General features: G+C 39.1%; 1 protein-coding gene across 1 annotated transcript; it reads left to right on the forward strand.

Moving 5' to 3' along the window:
* Nucleotides 1-6,290: 6,290 nt before the first annotated feature.
* On the forward strand, nucleotides 6,291-19,503 carry LOC108229816 (zinc finger protein 280C). The gene is made up of 18 exons (XM_017405488.3): nucleotides 6,291-6,454; nucleotides 8,638-8,762; nucleotides 8,865-9,070; nucleotides 9,159-9,258; nucleotides 9,352-9,564; nucleotides 9,651-9,725; nucleotides 9,841-9,947; nucleotides 10,037-10,218; nucleotides 13,683-13,840; nucleotides 13,941-14,041; nucleotides 14,136-14,282; nucleotides 14,716-14,850; nucleotides 14,950-15,194; nucleotides 16,163-16,303; nucleotides 16,389-16,457; nucleotides 16,526-16,641; nucleotides 16,728-16,761; nucleotides 17,739-19,503. The coding sequence occupies exons 2-18, from the start codon at nucleotides 8,645-8,647 to the stop codon at nucleotides 17,914-17,916; spliced, it is 2,325 nt and encodes a 774-aa protein (XP_017260977.1). The 5' UTR covers nucleotides 6,291-6,454; nucleotides 8,638-8,644; the 3' UTR covers nucleotides 17,917-19,503.
* The last annotated feature ends 145 nt before the right edge of the window (nucleotides 19,504-19,648 follow it).

A 19,648-nucleotide genomic window follows, 5' to 3' on the forward strand; every position in this document is an offset into this window, starting at 1 on the left:
GTTCTTTTTTATTTTACATTCACTGGAAAATTAAACAGATTTGTAACTGATTGCGCTCCTTTGCAGGGGCGCTACCAAAGGGGGGACGTTAGGGGGCAACGGCCGTCCCTATTAATTTTCTAGCCTCGATTTTGGCCCCCTTGGGCAGACTTTCGAGTCCTGAGCTTCTGTTTGGACTTCATTTTTAATATCCCCATGCTATTTAGGATTAATATAACAAAAAATTCAAAATATATATTGTTTTTGAGCAATAAGTCGTTAAAAAAACTTTGGCCGTGGTCGCATAATCTTGAGACTGCGAGTTCGGCATCAAAGCAATCGCCAAACCCTTCGCCCGGGTTTGCTCTTTGTGTTAAAGAGTTTAAACGTGAAATCTTTTTTTTTTTTTTTTTTTAAGTTACAAATAGAAATATTGTGCAAAAACTTCATATGTTCTCATATCAGGATACAGGGTCTCACAAGGTTTAATTTGTATTTATTTACTCGTTCTGGCAAAATGAGTCAGACTGAGCACAGGCTGCATTGCAAAAAATGTGAACATATTGATTTGTGTAAAACAAAGACACCATCTAGTGATCCATTTACATTTATTCTTATGCATCTTAAGCTCTTAAAACTTGATATAAGCCAGTTGTTCCCAAAGTTTTTAGCTTTCGACCCTCAAAATCAAAGTTGTACCACAAATAAACATCACTAAATATTTTAACAAAGATCTTTCTCAATTGTTTTATTCCTCTTTCATTCAATAATTATTTGTTTATAAATGATCTGTTTCATCATTCAGTGTCTTTCTTTATATAATTTTAGATGAAATTATTGTTATGCAAGTGTTTGAAGCATCTTTGAAAATGTTTCTTTTTATGCTATAAAACAGGAGACCTATCCAAACATTTGGCATCAGTTTTTTTCTATTATTGTTATACAAACACAAATCACCATCAAAGTATTCAAAAGCTTTATAAGGACCCAAGAAAGACGTGATATTCCTACCATTTGCAGAAAAAACAATGAAGTCAGCGGCGGAAAATCTTGCCTGAAAAGTTGCTGTTCCAGCAGCGAAAACAACTGCTTACATTGCAACGCAACAATCTATAAATATAAAAAGATGTCTGCAAAAAACATGGACTCTACCTCAGCAGCATGTTTAGAAGAAAATATTCAAAAAGGCCCCAAAAGGTGAACATTATGTCCTTTATTTACGTTGTAGTTTTCCAATTAAAACTACATTCAGTCAATAGAAATCTTTACATCATTTCTATGTATTTATTCAGTCGAGCAAATAAGTTTAAGAGAATTTCTACATAAACTTTATGCATTTATTTAGTTAGTGCTTATTTTTAACCCTAAATTTATAGGCGTTTAAGGGAATCTTTACATAAACCGTATTTATTCAATGTGTCATTTAAACTTGAAGTCTTGGTTTTCAAAAGATAATAAATCACTAATTCAACTTTTGAGTACTTTATTCTTCAAATCACAAACATCAAATGGTTAAAAACTTTTCCCCGACCTCCAAATGGCTGCGTCGTTTTTGTTTTATTTATTTATTAATTTTGGGGTTGGGTCCCTTAAGAACACAACACAAAACAAACAAAAACAGCAACAACAACATAAGTAATTAAAGAAAACAGGCGAAAAGAAAACCGTCACATGCAGCAAAGAGGTTTCTAAATGTAGATTATAACTAATAACAGGTTAAACTGTGAAAAACAAACAATCAAACAACAAAATAAAAAATAAAATAATAAATGTAGATTCAAACATGGCTTCTGAGCTGTTTTGTCTTTCAATAAATATAAGATTTGACGAAGTGTTTCAGAGCAACATGTAGTGAAATAAAAGTGACGTATCATCGAATCCACCATTTTTGTGATCAATTTCGTGTCGCTTTTAAAAATGTTTACGTTTGTTTGTTGATTTTAAAGCTGTTTCTAAAAACAGCGGCACATTGTTTACATGGCTACATGTGTTTTTGCATTTATTTTGAAACCTAAAGAGTCTCTTAATGAGTGTATTTTCATCTTGGAAATGCTCCCGGCTGTTTTTAAAACCGAGTAAACGGTAATGTTTAAGTTCCTGGTTTCAGCTTTTGGCCAATAGTTGATTGTGGTCAAAAGATAATTGCTGCAAAGTGACATTTTTGGCAACACTTGTCTCTTTATATAGAATATAATGGATGCTAATTAGGTTTTACACCCACCTACCATTAAATCTTCCCCCAACTTTTTTCTTCCAAATATGGAAAGGGTCGACTTGCATCAGTCAGCAGGAAACAGGGATAAAACATCAGTCACCCCTTCGTTATCACTGTCTGATTAATGTCTTTTTAAAGGAATATCATAAAACATTCCAGTTATAATGGTTACATCATTATAGCGCCATGTAGATAACAGGAACTTTACCAGCTGTAGTTTCATTTGCAGTCTGAGGGCAGTCAAAAAAAAAAACTAATTGCATGCCGTGACTTTGTTCATTTGCAGCTCATACCAACTTATTTTGCGCAGGCAAAGATAAAAATCAGCCTTTGTTCTCCACGCTGACTGGGTAATTGGTTGCTCTCGCACAGATCTCGAGTTCATTCCAGTAAATCTCAACTTGGCCGGTCTTGAATGAAAACGCATGTTGCTCGGGGCTCCAGCCTTTATTGTTGTTAAACTCAACAATCTGACTAAATTAGGATTTCTTCCTTTGTTGTTTCGCTCAAAAATCTACACACAACTGCAGCATAAAATCACAATAAGTTCATAAAAATGTTAAAAAAAACAGACGAGTTTGTTTAAGAAGACAGTTACGGTTGTATTTAAATTGTTTTTCAGCTTGAATTAAGTTACTGTAAGAAATGATCAAGAGATGCATTTTTAAGAGAAACAGTTTTTTCCATCTAGTGACTTAGAGTATTTTGTAAACCTGCCATGGGACCGTTCCAGCAGGCTATGGTCATTGTTTGTTTCATTTTTTCGTTGGGAAATATCACTGGAATACAGTCCCAGATTTCAAATGATGAAACGAGTAATCAGCACGTGGTCCTGCATTGAAAAGGGCAGCATCTGCTTTTCATTTCAGCCGTGATTGTCAGATGTTTCTGAGTTTCTTTTTATTAAAAAAGAAAAGAAAAAATTCAACTGAACTGGTTTTTGTACTATAAACTTTCGACATCGTCAGGCTTCTGTCCAAAGAAACGGTGGCCACAACGAAGCTAAAACTGTCCGTGCACGACGTCTGAAATGTGCTCATTTCAGCGAGCCACTCACTTTAAGGTGTTTTTTTAAGCAACTAGAAAAGCACAAAGAAAATGTTTTACTTCAAGAAACCAAACACATTCCTTAGCTCGCCTCTCGCGGTGTTCGACTCTGTCTCCGGCCTTTTACCGCCAGTGTCCGTTTTGTCTTAATGAATTTTACCGGGAAAAGTTGTTTCTGTTTGACAGATTGAGTTTTAGTGAGAAGACAGTTGGGTGTGGGTGTTCAGTTGCATGAAGTCAGCGTCGATGCAAGCCTCGGCTGAAACTGTGACTGAAAGAGCAAAAGTGCTGGAAACTGAGTCTTCACAGAGTGTTGGGGGCGGTGTAGGTGGTGGGTTACCCTCTTCACTTATCACTAAATCTGCACTGATGTGTGTCTGACCCGTATCTTTCTCTTTAACTGTCATATACAATTAAATTCTAACAATAAGCCTTCCTTTGTGTGTGGGTTTCTGCTAAGGATCACTTTTAAAAAGTTGACTTGTAGCTAAATCTACTTAAACCCTAACTTGAACATGTATGTATTAGGTTTTCGTTTAGTAAAATTAAATACACGAATAAATGATAAAACTCTGAAAGCAGAGCGAGTCGTCATGAGATCCAACGATGAACCTTGTGGGACACCAGTGGGGTGTTGGTGCACCTCTCCCATAAAATCCAGATGTTTTACTGAATGAAGCCACCAGCAGCTTCAGCAAACCTAATCCCAGAACCACCCACACCTTTGGCAAAGCTAAAATACCATTAAAGGTGGGAGACGAATCAATCCCATAATCAGCAGGTGAACATGCAGGACATGTTGATTTTGCACACATGAAATGCTGAATATTCTACATATTCCAACTGGAAACAGACCTCTTTATGTTTAAGTCTGCAAATGAAAATGTGTGGATTTATTTTAATAATTTTAAATGTTATAAAGAATTACATTCGAAGGACGAGAGGAGTCCTTGACTTACAACAATAAAGACAAAGCATGCACTAATTCTGATTTGATCTTGTGCTTTTTAAAAACATTTGATGAAGATGGTTGGTAAAAAAACATCATTCAGGCATTTAGCATCTCAAAGAAAAGCTATATATCTGAAAATATACGTGAAAGTATTTATAATCGAGTCCTGTCTATAGGATAAGTGTGATCCATCAGATCCAGTTGTATTTTAAACATTTCTTTACGGCACGGTGAGAAAAATTAGAAGATTTCAGCTGTTTTAGATTGTACAAGAGCTGCAGAAACATGAAATCAACTCCAAGAAAACACGTTCTTGTTCTTAAAATGATTAAAGATGCCCATAATGGTCCGTGCAGACACTTTAAAAATAAGAAAGTGGTTAATTTTAGCAGAACAGTTGCAGTGGTTTTCACAAAACACAACATTTTGTGTGCATTAATAACACGATAAAACAAAAATACTTCCAGCCAGATTGTTCTCTTGTACTTGCAGGGGGAAATTAATTAAAGAAGCTAAAAAGGGAGAGAACAGTACGGCGGATAAAATATTCTGGGTTGAGGAACGTCTGGTCAGAAACTAAAAGGAAACGCAGTTTATCAGGAATAAAAACGGCAACACAAACTGCAGACAAACATGAGCTCATGTTCGTGTGTAGCTATTAACATCAGCAGGATCAGGCAAAAGTAAAAAGGTTGGATTCACAAAACCTAAAATCGAACAAATGAGAAACAATTTCTTCTTGAGTTATAGAGATGGGAGGCTCCTCGGCTGCTCATTAATAATTCCAGACTGCCACCTGTTGGACAAACTCAGACTCAGATCAGCCAAACTTCAGCTGCTTCTCACTCTGGGAAATGACTTACAGGAGCAAATAAAACACTCCTAACAGAGCTCAGCTTCTTTATCGTTTATACTGCAACAGTATCCCAGCTAATTTACGTTTTAGTCACTCACAAAGGTTAAACTCTAAGGATTTCAGTGCTCTGGTCCACTCTTAATAACTCTGTTACTGGTACACTGTCTTAGTTCTGGCTGCTTTTATTTTACACAGTTGTACTCGACTGTAAAGTATAATTAAATTAATGAACTTTGTGTGATCTGGCAGAGCCTGCTGTGATTGTTGCCACAGTCCCGCTGAAGTGTCTGTGTGAGCCTAAAGTGCATACTCATGTAGAAACAACAACAACAGAACGGTTAAAATTAAAACTGCAGAACGCTGAGCTTTTCAGGCTTTTTTTAGGCTTCAGTGGACATTAGTAGGCATTAATCACAGGATGATCCAATTTTCATAACAAAACAAAAAGAAAAATGAAAGAAAGTCATGTTGATAGTTTGTAACTGAAAATAAATGATTACCTCTTCTTATAGATAGATAGATAGATAGATAGATAGATAGATAGATAGATAGATAGATAGATAGATAGATAGATAGATAGATAGATAGATAGATAGATAGATATTGATGAGTAATTTTGAATAATCGCACCAACATGTTCGGCCCCTGAGCCGTCGGCTTCCAGTAACTGTGGGCCCCTGAGCAACAGTGCTGCTAGATATATCTATTGTATTTATACGATAGTTTTAGGATCTGTATGACATACAATAAATAGTTTTTAAAAAGGCCAAATCTATAATAGTTTATATTCACGAAACAAGCCTAACCCTGTCTGCAGTGTTTTTATGATCACGTTTTTATAGCTGATTTTTGACACTTATTCGCCATGCTAAAAATCCTTTATAAGGGATACAATACAGATGAGGGAAACTGTTATAATTAATATTATTATTAATATGTTTGGGTATTGCAGTTCAGCTCCTAAGTTATTCACCAATTACATAGTAGTAACAAGGGATCCATCTGTTCTTAATAAAGCTCCCACATTAATAAAATGTTTCGTCAAAAACACAGACTGTGGACAAATGCTAGATTTATTTCAACTTATCTAGACGTGTCTGAAGACCACAAACACTAGTCCTGGTACTACTGGAAATCCTTCTTTGCTGCCAAATCCAGTTAAAAACCCGCCAGAGAGCCTGGGAAGCAGTCTGATCCCAGACATCTGATTGGTCCAGACGCTCCGAGTGTTTCCGCTGCCTCGGACCAGCCGACGGTGCAGCAAATCCCTCTGTGTGTGTGTGTGTCTGTGAGAGATGTGCAGCTGCGTTAGGACGTGAATACCGTCGGTCCAGACCACGTACCGTCCTGAAAACAGAACCTCGAAAGGCTCTGTCCATGCACCGGGAAGCCGGGCGTGAAAGAGGTGAGCTGACACCCGGATCCTGCAGGACACGTCTTTGTGTCAGAAAGGATGCTAATGTTATGGAGCTGTGATCAACGTTGACTGGATATCTCCTTTTTTGCCACCTGGTTGTTGGTTCGGACGAGATTAAGGTTTAAAATCAGACTCCATCCCTGCGCTGACACCAAAGCGGAGAGGAGCAGCTCGAAGAGAAACAGCCTGTTTGGGAGAGGACTGTGTTAATGTTAGCATTAACATTAGCTTCCCGGCTGCTGAAAAGGCTGCAGAGGTTAGCATCCATCTCTGCTCGGTTTGAGGGTGCTACAGTAACACCCAGCACCCTCAAAGATTAGCTAATGTCATCTAGTGATAGTTGAATCATTAGGATGTTGATTGCATCAAACAATAGTGTCTGTATTTTGTTCGAAAACTGTGCCAAGTGGATTTTAGCTTAGCTTCGCTTAGCTAGCGCTATGCTAATAATAGCATCTTGTTTGTATTATCTCATCAAACTGCTTTCTAATAAATAAAAGCGCCATTTGAATCCGAATGGATTAACTATATCAGGGACTTAAGTGTAACACTTAATAAATAAAACCTATAAGAGGTTTTCTTTTCAGCGAATCCTTAAAAAAAGTGCTATCTGAGCAGGTTTGAAAGCAGGAATCAATGGTGTCGCCATCTTGGGAGGCAGCTGTGCAGCTTTCTTTAAAACAGTCCGTCTTTAATTAGTTTAATTAACTCCAGCTGCTGTTTGTGTCACGTTTATCTTTGAGACACTGGACACTGAGATATGTTGGGTAAAAAAAAGAAAAAAAATGACTTGAAATCAGTGAGAAAAGAAGACATCCTGGACTTCATAGTGATGTGGGACTTGGTGCCAACAGAACATCTGGATGTTGTTGTATTTTCCCTGTTTTGCAGTTTGAAAATTATTATTATTTTTTTTTCTTGATTGTGGATTTCTTTTGATAATATTTAAGCTGCTTATCAAAATTAGAGCCCTAGACGTCTTTTTAGTTTGGTTATTTTTAACCTTCTATTAACTTTTATTGTATTTGGTGTTTATTGTAAGGTACATCACCAAATCTCAAACTTGGAGCTGCCAAGAAATACCTCAACTTCCTTCATCAATTAAAGTTTAACTATAAAGTGTGGTTAAAATTTACCCGCTTCAATAAGATCAGCAGACGGGTTGTAACTAGCAAGGGAATGGGCCTCGAGTTACTTTAAACACACAAACTGACCAGCTGTTTTTATTCTCTTTAAACAAAATGTACACAGATCAGAGTGTGCTGCTGAATTTTAGAAACAGCCGTAAAAAGTTCCCTTATACACAGAAAGACACTATTAAAAGTAATCTACACCGAAACAAAAATGAGGTCGTTAAATTGCTCCGTTAAATTTTAAAGTCAAATATGGCCTCCTGTCAGCTACAAAACATATTAAAAAATAAGAACAAATTGGAGGAAAAATATAAGTATAAAAACTTTCTTTTACTTTCCAGTTGTCAGGTACATAAAACAGTTTATAAGCATTGTAATTATTGTTTTAATGGTAGCCATCATCACTCCGTCCTCAAGAATAAGACATAAATGAAAAATTAAGTTTCTAATTTTTATCTATGCACTCATTATTATTAGTTTGGACTCCCCGCAGATTGGACCCTTGTTAAAGTCAGGGGGAGGGAAAAATGGAGGTTTTGGTGCTACGCATCCAGAATTTTGTACGTTCATATTAAACCTTATTAAGACGAGTAGCCAATAATAAGAGAGCCAGAAGACGACTGATTTGGCTGTATAATTCAGAGTAACGCCAGTGTAAATGCGTTTTTAATTTTTGAACAACCTGTTTCTGTTTAGAAAGGCTGCACACACCTCGTGTAAGAACAGTTTTAAACCCACTCCACAAGATCATAATTCTCTCTGAGGACTGCAAGAAAAGAAAGAAAAGTCTTCTTGTTTCTTGTTCTCGGCGCATCGTTTGGCCGGAGCTTTTTTCTCGACAGCTGTTGTGTCAGAAGTTTGAAGTGGGCAAGGTTCGTGCTGGAAAAGCAGAAATGTTGCGAGTTTCTCGCAAAGTTCGACATGTCTCGATTGGAACAAATTTTGTTCTTGTTTCTGTCACCTGGAGAAAGTGAGCAGTTTTCTCAGTTCTCGTGGTCAGAACTGTCAGCTGTTTTTCTTTTTGTTTCTTTGTTTCAGGTCCAAGATGTCCGAACTCTTTATGGAGTGTGTGGAGGAGGAGCTGGAGCCGTGGCAGAAACAAGTTTCTCAAGTTAACCTAATCGATGACGACGACGATGAGCCCATCTTTGTTGGAGTGCTCTGTATGCCTTAACTTTATGTCTGCTAATCTTTTAAACGCCTGGTTTTTGTTTATTGATTTGTTTGCACATGGTTAATAAGTGCATCTTCTTATGTTTTCACAGCCAATAATCAGAAAGATGATAAACCAAAGCCGGCGCCTCGTCGGAAGAGCAGTTCAGTGACCCAAAAAGTAAAATCCCCCCCTCCTCAACCCGTTGTTGGCCCCTCACCAATAGTTCTGCCGCTGAGTGTTCCTGTTCCCGCAGCAAAAACTGCACCGCCCACCCTGACGTCCATGACTCCGCAGCCTGTCATAGTTAATAATCAGGTATGTTTCATCTTGAATTGGTTTTAGACATAAACAATATTCACCATAAAGAGGAGTCATTTCATGGGGCTTATTTCTTTATTTTCAGGGTTTTATTGTCACTTCTCCACAAATAGCAAACAGCAATGAGATTATTGCCGCCCTCGGGGCCCAGTATCCCCCCGGAACGTCATTCACAATCGTACCAGGTAAATTCAAGCCCGGGTTTGCCACTGCGCTCGCCTCAAAAGGTTTGTAATTCTCGCCTGTTTGACCCCAGGTTTGTGTTCTCTGCCTTTCAGCGCCTCAGCCGCAGATCTTTCAGCAAGTCTCTACGCCCTCCGTGATACCGGGCGGGGTCCACAGACCTCAGGTCCAACAAATTAAGAACAACGTGGTGACACTGTCTAACGTCCAGAGCCCTGCGGTGTATTCGGCACAGTCGAAGCGGCCCAACTCGCAGTCTCTTCAGAGCGCTCCCGTCAAGCCCGTGAACGACGACAGCAGCAACAGAAGTGATTCTCCTGATGTTGTGTTCGCTTTACTTCGCCGTCAGCAGGAAATGATCAAATATTAAATCTTCTGGTTTCATTTCGTTCAGATCAAAGTTCAGTTAAACGGGGATTGACGACACAAGAGATCGAGAGTGTGGTAAAGAAAACAAAGCTTGATTTCAGTAAGTTTCTACCATCAAAGTGATTTTTAAAAATATTTTTAAACATTTTAAAAGAATTGTAGCTAAAGATAACTTTCATTGTCTTGTTAATTGGATCATCTTGCTGTTTTTGTAGCACCGGCAAAAGTAACCATCCAAATGGAAAATGGCATCGAAAAGAAAAACTGTCCCAATTGTCACGAAGAATTTCTGACAGAGGAGTCCCTGAAGTTTCATATAATGGTCAGGATGCTCGTTTAAATGTCCATCATGTGATCCCAGTTGCTGGAGGAAATGTGGGCTGCGGAGCTAAAGCACCTTTTTTTTTTCAGTGCTGCCGTGGAATTGTGGCGAGTCAGCCTCCGTCAGCCACGAGTCCAAACAAGCTCATCATGCTGGTCGCAGATTTCTACTACGGCCACTTCGAGGGCGATCCGCAGAAAAAGGAGCCGCAGAAAGCCAACACCACGTTCAAATGCCAAAGCTGTTTAAAAGTTCTCAAAAATAACATCAGGTATGACGCTGGGTTTCATTGTTGTTGTTGTTGTCTTCTTGCAGAGTGTGCTTTTTCCAGTTTGATGATTTTGAAGGGTATGTTTGGTGTATTTGAAGTGGTGGTTTTGTTAAGTAGGTAGATGTAGATCAGTGGTGACCAATCCTGATCCTCGAGGGCCACTATCCTGCATGTTTTAGACGTTTCTCTGCTTTGACACACCTGAATTCAATGACTGATGCTGCTGCAGAACCTGAAGACCCGCTGAAGATGAGAAAAACTACTAAAACACGCAGGATAGTGGCCCTCCAAGACCAGGACTCGACACCCCTGATGTAGACAAACTGACAGCACCCTGACCTGTGTGTCTGCTGCACACAGCCCTACTTCAGATCCTGTCATCTCCCCGTTTCTTGCACAGTGTAGGATTATTTGCTTCGCTCACTAGGCTTGAGGTATTTTGTCTGAGTGGACTTGCCAACATGGTGGTCTGTATTTATCATGTTGTGTCTGGTAACGGCAGCTCTCTGAAATCTGACCTGATCTTTTCTGAGCAAACAGACTTTTTTTCCTTGTATTTCTCTAGACTCCACATAGAGCTACACAAATTAGCCATAACAATATGACCACTTACAGGTCAAGTGAAAACCAGCGATCTGGCATTCACTTGGATCTTTAGGTTACTTTCCACTCTTTTTTTGCAAACTGATCCACCTCACAACATGGCAACCACTCCCTTGATACACATGTGAAGGGATCTGATGACATTGGAACTAAGGTTGTAGCAATTCATCCTTTAACTGAAGCAACTTTAAAAAAAATCCTTGAGCCTAAATGTGACCGTGTACTGCTCAGTGGTCACTATTTCACAAGGACACTTTATTACTTTCACACAGATTGGTGCTGTATCGAACAGAAGATGGCAGATGAGGGAAGTGTAGGTACAAGAAATAAAGGGTTGGGACCGTCAACGTGTATTAAAGCTGGACACTGGAGGAAATCCTGCAAGTTGAAATTGAAAGAAGTGCAGCGTCCTCACAGGACAGGTTATAAGTCCCGTCCACGTAAATAAATGGGACTTTGCTGGGATTTTTTTTTTTTAATTTACATTTTTTAGGGTCTTAGGGTGTTGTTGATTCATGTAGTTCTTATCTTGCTGCAGTATGTTTGAATATTTGTTGCTTTTAATACGTTTAGCTGTAATTAGTTGATTCCTGCTTAAAAGAGACAACATGTAACACCATAATTGTGTGAGAGTCTGCAAACTCTGGTCCCAAAAATACAACATGGCAGCTTCCATAAATTGGGTCCTGTTGGCTTTAATCCCAACAACGAGGGGAGACAGGGACACATCTGGTTGTTGGGACTAATTTGCATATCCAGTTACTCGATTAATTAATCACTTAGTGTCTTAATGCTCCAGTGTTTATAATTTTGCACCGTGCAGCAGGAGGACTGGAGGGGCGATTGCACAGGGCGACACTACTCTGCTGTTTAGGTTTGGGTTTTCTTTTTAGGATTCACAAACATTTACTCCAGATCAAGCTAGCATTATTTGACTAAATGTCTGGTAATTTAAGCTCAGTAAAACCCACTCTGACTTCATTTTATTTACCTGCGAGCTTTACCTTTTGTTAAATGTCACATAAATGGCTTTATTGATAATTCAAGAGTCACTGGAAGCAGCTGAATGAACCAAAGTTTGGATGTTTTGTTTTCTCTCAACATTGTAAGAAAACCAGTTTTATTTGTCAGGAACTGTGTCGTACAGTGATAAATACGCAGACGAGGACAGAAAGCTATCTGTCCTCTGCCAATAAAGGATAGGGTGGATGTCTTTCTCCGCCCTAACTTCCCTCTCAGATGGATGACACCATCACACTGTTTTCCCTCTTGGGCCTGCAGATGAAAAATGACTGCTGGTTTGCGTGGCATAAAAACTGCTCCCGTGATTAAATAACTTTGCTTCAGAACACTGAAGGAAAAAAACAGTCTCTGTAAGCTGCTTTTAATGGGGAAGCACATTTGTACTGCAGCGGCACTCTCACAGTGGAGGTCACGGTTCATCCACATGAAAATCTCTGTTAGGGGAGCTGAGGTAGCAGAACGTACGGGCTGAAAAATGAACCGAGCCTCGTCAGAGCAGAGGCGGCAGGTTTCTGACGAGCAGCCGCGGAGCACTACATCATCACACAAACCAAAAATCTCTGTGTAATTGCTGATATTATAACAGCCATTATACATACTTAGAAAGTGAGGAGTGAGACAAATCCTTCATTTATCTTAAATACCTTTGGGATGAGAGTCATGTACACAAGTCATGAATAATGAAGTTATCCACATTTTAATTACTTTCATGTGCTTGGAAAAACTGAGAGTCCAAAACTGTTTTTTTTTATGCTTTTGTTTGTTTAATTATCACCTGCCGGCGAAGGTGATTGTGTTTTTGGAGCCCGTTTCCTGAGCCCGTTTGCCCATTTTTCTGTGTTAATTTGCCTGTAGTGTTAGCAAAATCTCTTGTGATCCACAGGACAAGTTTTATTGAAACACTCGTACGTCTAAAACTGATTTAACTTTTGACTTTAAGCCAATTCAAGATGGTCGCCACAGCTAATCAGCCTTAGCAAACACAGAAATGGCTCCGACTCATCCAGTTTTACACACAGCACACATTCTTAGCTCTAACATATTGTGCAAGATCTTCGTTTAAAATTGTGCCATTAACTATTTGGAGTCAACTATGTCTGTTAGCAAAATATCTCATGAATTTCCAAACAGATTTTGATTAAACTTTCAGGAAATAATCAATGGTTGCACACGTACAACTGATAAGCTTTCGGAGCAAACCCAATTCAAAATGGTCGGAATAGCCTGTTGACTTTATCTAACATGAAAATAACTATAGTTCAGTTAGTTTTACAGATATTGTGCTAAAATTTGGTCGGGTTGTAGCTGAGAGTCAGCTCTTGCTGCACGAGATCTTTGCTTAAAACTTCATCAGCTGTTGGCGTCAGCAACATCTCACGACTCACTGAAACAGAAACTTTCAGGAAACAATCGTTGGAGGTACATACGTTCGATTCAAGATGGCCGCCACAGCTTGTTGACATTATAAAACAGAAAATTGTCTCTAACTCAGTCAGTTTTACAGCGATTGAGGTAAACATCTGACGGTCGTCCACGACACATGACATCTCATGTTGTTACTAGATCTCGTTCAATTTTCAAGATTTGACCAAAACAGCTACAGAGATATTTTTAGCCTAAGACTGGCCTGAAAAGTGGCGGGCAGTGTGCGTTCTTCGAGGAATGTTAGGCCTTTAACTGTTCTCTGTTTTGCCTCGGCTTCACACGCTGTGTTGACCTTTTTCCTCACATTTATGTAGGCTGTTTGTAGTCCTTCCTTACGCAGACATTGATTCTGCGTGTTTAAGAATGACGATATTTTCATGCTCACTTTGCGCCTGCATGTGTTCCCCTCGCAGGTTCATGAACCACATGAAGCACCACCTGGAGCTGGAGAAGCAGAACAGTGAGAGCTGGGAAAGCCACACAACCTGCCACCACTGCTACCGACAGTACATGACTCCGTTCCAGCTGCAGTGCCACATCGAGAGCGCCCACAGCCCGATCGAATCTCCAAGTAAAATCCGGTTAACTAAAGAGGACTCAGTCTGGATGCATTGGTCGACGAGAGGCTTGTTGGTGGCAGTTTGTAACTTAGCTCTCTGCTCCCTTCGCAGCTAACTGTAAGATATGCGAGCTGGCGTTTGAGTCAGAGCAGGTGCTGCTGGAACACATGAAGAGCAACCACAAACCCGGTGAAATGCCTTATGTCTGCCAGGTCTACTGCTTGTTATTATTGTTAAGTAATTGTCTACCTAATGGTTTTAAAAATGTATGCAAAACTCTGACATCGTGTTCAACCAACTCCGCAGGTGTGCAATTACAGGTCGTCCTTCTTCTCAGAGGTGGAGACGCATTTCCGAAACATCCACGAAAACACCAAGCACCTGCTCTGTCCCTTCTGCCTCAAAGTTGTCAGATCCTGTCATTCGTACATGCAGCACTACATGAAACATCAGGTACAGCGCTGGTTTAAAGAAATATTTATAAGGATGTCCGAGCTTCTGATCAGAGACTTGTTGTTTTTAAAGGTTCAGATGCTCTGTGTTAAAAAGAAACAAGCATGGATCGAGCTGTCAGACTGACGTGGTTGGTTGTACGTTTTGTGCCAATCTGGCCTCTTCATCTTCAAAAAAAAAACAATAAATAAAAGTAGCATTCTTTGAAGGACAGCAGATTGCCAACTGCCTCGTGGTGCAGATAAATGTCAGCTCCAACCAAGTTGGAGCCTAATATCTGTTAAACTAACTGAGATGTAGCCAAATCTGTCCCGTGGTTCATGAGATAGTTTGCTAACGAATTGAAATTAATCGTCCCTCCTTTAATCCAGTCAGTTCTTGAGCTTTAGTCTCACCTCTTGTTTCTGTATTTTAATGTGTATTCTTTCTTCAGAATAAAGGGATCCATCGGTGTGGTAGATGCAGACTGAATTTCCTCACCTACAAGGAAAAAGTCGACCACAGGACTCACCTTCACAAGACATTCAGGAAACCTAGAGCTCTGGAGGGTCTTCCTCCGGGTACAAAGGTCTGCCCCAGTCCTGTCATGATAGGTTTTTTATCATGGATTTAGTAAAGTATGACGCCTTCCTGGTCATAAGTAATTCACTTGTTCTTGTTGTTGCAGGTAACAATCCGAGCCTCCCTCGCAGGAAAGGGACCTCTGACGATGATGTCCCCCGATCTGTCCGCCATAACCGTCAGGGCCGAATCGGCAGGCTCGCTCCAGTTCAAATCTCCAGCCAACGCGTCCAAATCTAAAGCCAACAACTCCGGGAAAAGGTCCAAGGCAACACAGAGCAAGAAGAAAGTGGATCAGAACAAGAAGCAGCGTCGAATCTCCAGAAACAACCTGGCGCTCCGGAATCTCAGGTTATTTTCACCCCGAGCAGCTGAGCGGAGACATTAACAGACGGGCGAATTTTATGGTTGATTACTTTGATTCAGAATTCACACTGTTATCCTGTTTTTTATTTTTTATTTTCACTACTTCTGCGTACTTTTGGCTATTTTATCCAGTCGTATATTAAACCGTTCAGCTCATTTAAAATATTTAACTCTATTTACAAATATTTTCTCCAGATTCAGATCAGAAACATTCTTCTCTGAAATCTACTGCAGCATACTGACTGTACTCTTGTCTTCTTGTAGCTCCTTTTAGCTTTTAGCTACTGTTTAGCTTCTTAAACAGATTTTAGCGTCTTTAACCGGCAGCATCCACACTCCAGTTTGTCCTTGATGCGGTCTCTGCGTTTGCGTCCAAAAGGCCGTTGGGACATCTCAGACTCCCCTGAGCTCGTAGTCAAGCTTTATTTTGGTTCTACAGCTTCACGCTTCAGTCCAGTACACGATAATATACCTGTTTGTCAAAGCATGAAGTAATTTCTGAAAATGTGAAGACTTTTTTTTTTTTTGTTTAATGAACCCGATGAGGCGAGTCGCTGCAGCCACTAATACAGAGAACCACCTCCTGAGGTTTCATGACGGGGAAGATCCAAATTAATAGACGCCATTAAAACAGCTATAGCTAATTGTGTTTTCGATTAATTTTACGGACGCCTCATTTGGCTGGTGAAAAATAGAATGATGTATAGCAGGAATGGTTCATTTAGAAAATTATACATTTGGTTAATTGTGCTAAGTTGTCAAACAATGTCTCAAAATGGCCGCTCAGCAGATCTGATGAAGGATGAAGTTGTGGTAGAATAAAGCTAGTGTGAACCAAGTACTCCTAATAATGCTTTCAAATAATTCATTTCTTTGTCTCAAGATAAATTAGGAGAATACTTTGAGTGTGGAAACAGCCGTGTGACTGGAAAATGTCGTTTGTGTTTTTTTAGCACCGAAGGGGAGCGCCACACATGCATCGAGTGTCACTCCGTGGTCGACCACTTCTTTTCACATTTTCCAATCCTCTCACATTGCGGTGCATGCAACTATCAGACCAGCTGCAAAGTTTCTATCGGGAATCACATGATAAAGTGAGTAAAAGGTAGGAGGGATTTCTGCAAACCGTTTTTAGATACAGTCTTTAACAAACGTGATCGTTTTTCCTCTTTCCGATAGATTTCATAGCAACATCACCAAACAGAGGTTTCTGAAGATGGATCAGCAAAAAAAGGCATCAGGAGTAAAGTAAGTGAGCACAAAATTAACTTTTAAGTTAAAAAGATTTAAACTGACCCAGAGTGTTTCCTGCTCAGATTAACCCTCATCTGCCTGAACTGTGACCTCCTCGTCAATGCGTCCGGCGGTGACCTGATGACCAAACATCTCACCGATAAACCCAATCACGTCTGCCAAGTCATCCAGGAAATGGGTATGTTTGTTTTTCTTATCTGGATCTGAGTCACATTGGTGTTTTATTGAACTGAAAAGGCTTTTTCCTCTTCTTAACCCCAACAGATCTGAAAGCACACGACCACGATCAGATCAAACTGTGAGTAAAATCTCCTGACGTTACAGTGGTTTCATCTTTATCAGAAACACAATAATAATAATTTAAATTGTTTAGTTTTATCAGCTGCTCATTCAATGCTCACCACACTTAATAATCTGATATTAATCTTTGCCAGATTATATTATGGTATTAAAGTGCATCTCATTGTGGGTATTTGTTTTGGATAGTTTGAGTTTGCTGTTCAGGAGAATAAAAGCACTTTACGATCAGACAGCAGTACCAGAGTTTCTGCATGCTATTAACAAGTTTTACATTTAATCATCCCAATTTTAGGCCTTTTAAAAGTCTTAAATTTGTCCAGATTTTCCATTTTTGGTTGTAAAATACATTTAGTTACGTCTTAAATTTGTACGTTGGTTCCTTCATTGGTTCTTTTTTTTATTTTGTTGTAATGTTGGTATTAATTTTTTTTGTCTGAAGAGTTCAGATGATTTTCATGCATAAAATCTGGTCCCTCTGCTGCAGAAACTGGTTTGTTGTAGTTTTGATTAAATTGAATTTAAAGGAAAGGCAAGACGATCTGTTACTTTGAAATGAATTTTACAGTGACTGGTTATTTTTTCGTATATTTTGTAGGTCTTAAATTTGAACCATAATGGTCTGTAAAAGGTCTGAAACTTGCAGAAACCCTGAATGCAAACCGGTGACCTCCCCTCATGTTCTTGTGCACATGGTGAGGAGTAAGGGAATCAGTCGGTGTAAACTCTGTCTTTTAGGTCTAAAGTTCTTGAATAACTGCTAGAGTTCATTTCTTGGATCCTGAAAATGTTTCTCCTCTCGTTTGAAAGCTTCTTTCAGCCGACCTGGTCTTAATAAGTTTTTACTTTTATGTTTCATTTTATTAAAACACGTAAATGCTGTGATAAATATCCTTCCTCTTTGTTTTGTATTTACTCTGTGTGGTAGTAGTTGGTTGATTTAAAGCGGACTGTTGATTTTTTTTTTTACTTTCTTAGATACAGGCATCTTCAACAGCCAACAAGAATCCAGCTGATGACGACCCTCTTGGGAACAGAACCTGCTCCGAAACAAAAGGAAACGGACTCGAAACCAGCTGAAAGGGGAGCAGCTGCTGGTGTTAGACAGCCAGAGTTGGAGCTGAAGTTGTCAGCAGGCGATCAGGTGGAGCATTAAGCAGAAGTTCAAGCCTCTAAGGGGACATTTAAAGAGGAGCTGATGCAGTTGATGAAATCGTTGCCGCCCGCTGCGTCGACTTCGTGTTCATCAGATTTGGGTCTGAATCTCTCTGAAGAACCTGAGGGTCACTCTGAGACTCCGCATGTCAAGGATCAGCTGCCGGTCTCTGTCGTTCTGTCGGATCAGGCAGCCGGAGAAACAAAAACCGTCTAAATGATACTGACTCTGGACTTCAGTGCGTATGATGTGTTAAAAGGTTACAAACATCAAACTCAATGTTGGCTCAGTTTTAACAGGAGGAAATATTGTCACATTTATTTTTATTACTTCCCCTCATTGCCTACCTACGTTCAAAAACATTTCTAATTGAAAATACTCCCCTTCTGGGAAAAAGTGAGTGTTTTGAGCACTTTTGTCGATTTTCCAACCAGTTTTCTGTGAAACTTGAAGAGTTTTCATTTGTTTTGTTCTTCTCAGATGTTTCAGATATTGCTATCTGTAAAGTTGGCAGCACCTGAAGTGGTGGACGTTATCTTTTAGAAAGCTCCAAAAGCTTTTTTCCACCTGAGCGTCAGATGATTTTAAAAATCTCAATGGTTTGACTGCAATCGGATTCCTTCCCTGGAAGAAAGAAAAAAATCATTCAAGTTCACTTTAAATGATCCACGTTGTCCCAAAAAAACAATGTAATTATTTTTGTATTGCTTAAGAAGATTTTCGGCCCGTTTGAAATTGATATTTTGCGTTTAAAGTGTTCTAGATTAGGTTTTAAGTGAACAACAGCTTTTATATTCTGTTAACTTGTAGTTTGCTGTTACTTTATCATGTGTGCGTTTTGAATGTGGTTTTAAATCTCTTTTTATAGAAAGTCTGAGGTGCCAATAGTAAAAACAAAAACCTGTTTAAATTGTCAACAAACAATAATGGACTTGTGATGTAAATATTATTCGATGAATGATGCATCACCTTTATAGTTCTTAACATCCTGAAGTGTTGTTTTCTCTGCACACGGATAGTTTCTAACCATTAAGGAAAAACGTGCAGCTGAAATGGTGGCGTTGGATTTTATTTGTTTTAGGAAACTGGTCCCAGCTCTGCTTCGCGAATTGTGTCTCAGTAGCTAAATGGTAGGAAAATAACTACAAATACTGTAGAAATAAAAGTTGCACAGTACTGCATCCTAGTACATTTACTGTCTTAACTATGTTAAAAGTTTCAGCTTGTGAAAGGAATGTATACACTGTATGTTTGAAAAAAGGACTCAACACAAACGTTTTCATGTACTCCCCGATACTGGTCAAACAATTTTTTTTGTTGTGCAGTTACTCTGAAAAAAGGCCAATTCTCTGTAGTTCTGAGAACATTTGTTTTGTTTTTATATAGGTTATCTCAAAAGCCACTTCATAACTTTTTAAAACGTTTTTTATCCTGTATATACAGTAGAGGAAGCTTGTAAATACGTTTGTCAGTATATAAATGTTTTACATTCCTATGTTATTCCTTTGACACATCATTCTGAGAAATTGTTCTTTTTTTCTGTTTGTTTTTTCTTTTATGTAAATAAATCTTGAATACAAGACTGATTATGTGGCTTCATGATGCTGGGTTTTGCAGGTTTAGAAGTGTTTCACTTTACTTAGGCAGAATTAAATTATCACTCCACTATCGATGGGTTTCATTTTGTGGTGTAATAAATACACTTCAATCAAAATAGACTGTATTTAGTTTT

Source organism: Kryptolebias marmoratus, linkage group LG15, assembly GCF_001649575.2.
Source record: "Kryptolebias marmoratus isolate JLee-2015 linkage group LG15, ASM164957v2, whole genome shotgun sequence".
NCBI lineage: Eukaryota > Metazoa > Chordata > Actinopteri > Cyprinodontiformes > Rivulidae > Kryptolebias > Kryptolebias marmoratus.

What these genes read in the sequence shown, in the direction of transcription:
- LOC108229816 (XM_017405488.3), top strand. Translation starts at nt 8,645, where the DNA reads ATGTCCGAACTCTTTATGGAGTGTGTGGAGGAGGAGCTGGAGCCGTGG. An exon ending in GAAAACAAAGCTTGATTTCA is followed by an intron (nt 9,726 to 9,840) that starts GTAAGTTTCTAC and finishes CTGTTTTTGTAG; the next exon opens with CACCGGCAAAAGTAACCATC. An exon ending in GTTCTCAAAAATAACATCAG is followed by an intron (nt 10,219 to 13,682) that starts GTATGACGCTGG and finishes TTCCCCTCGCAG; the next exon opens with GTTCATGAACCACATGAAGC.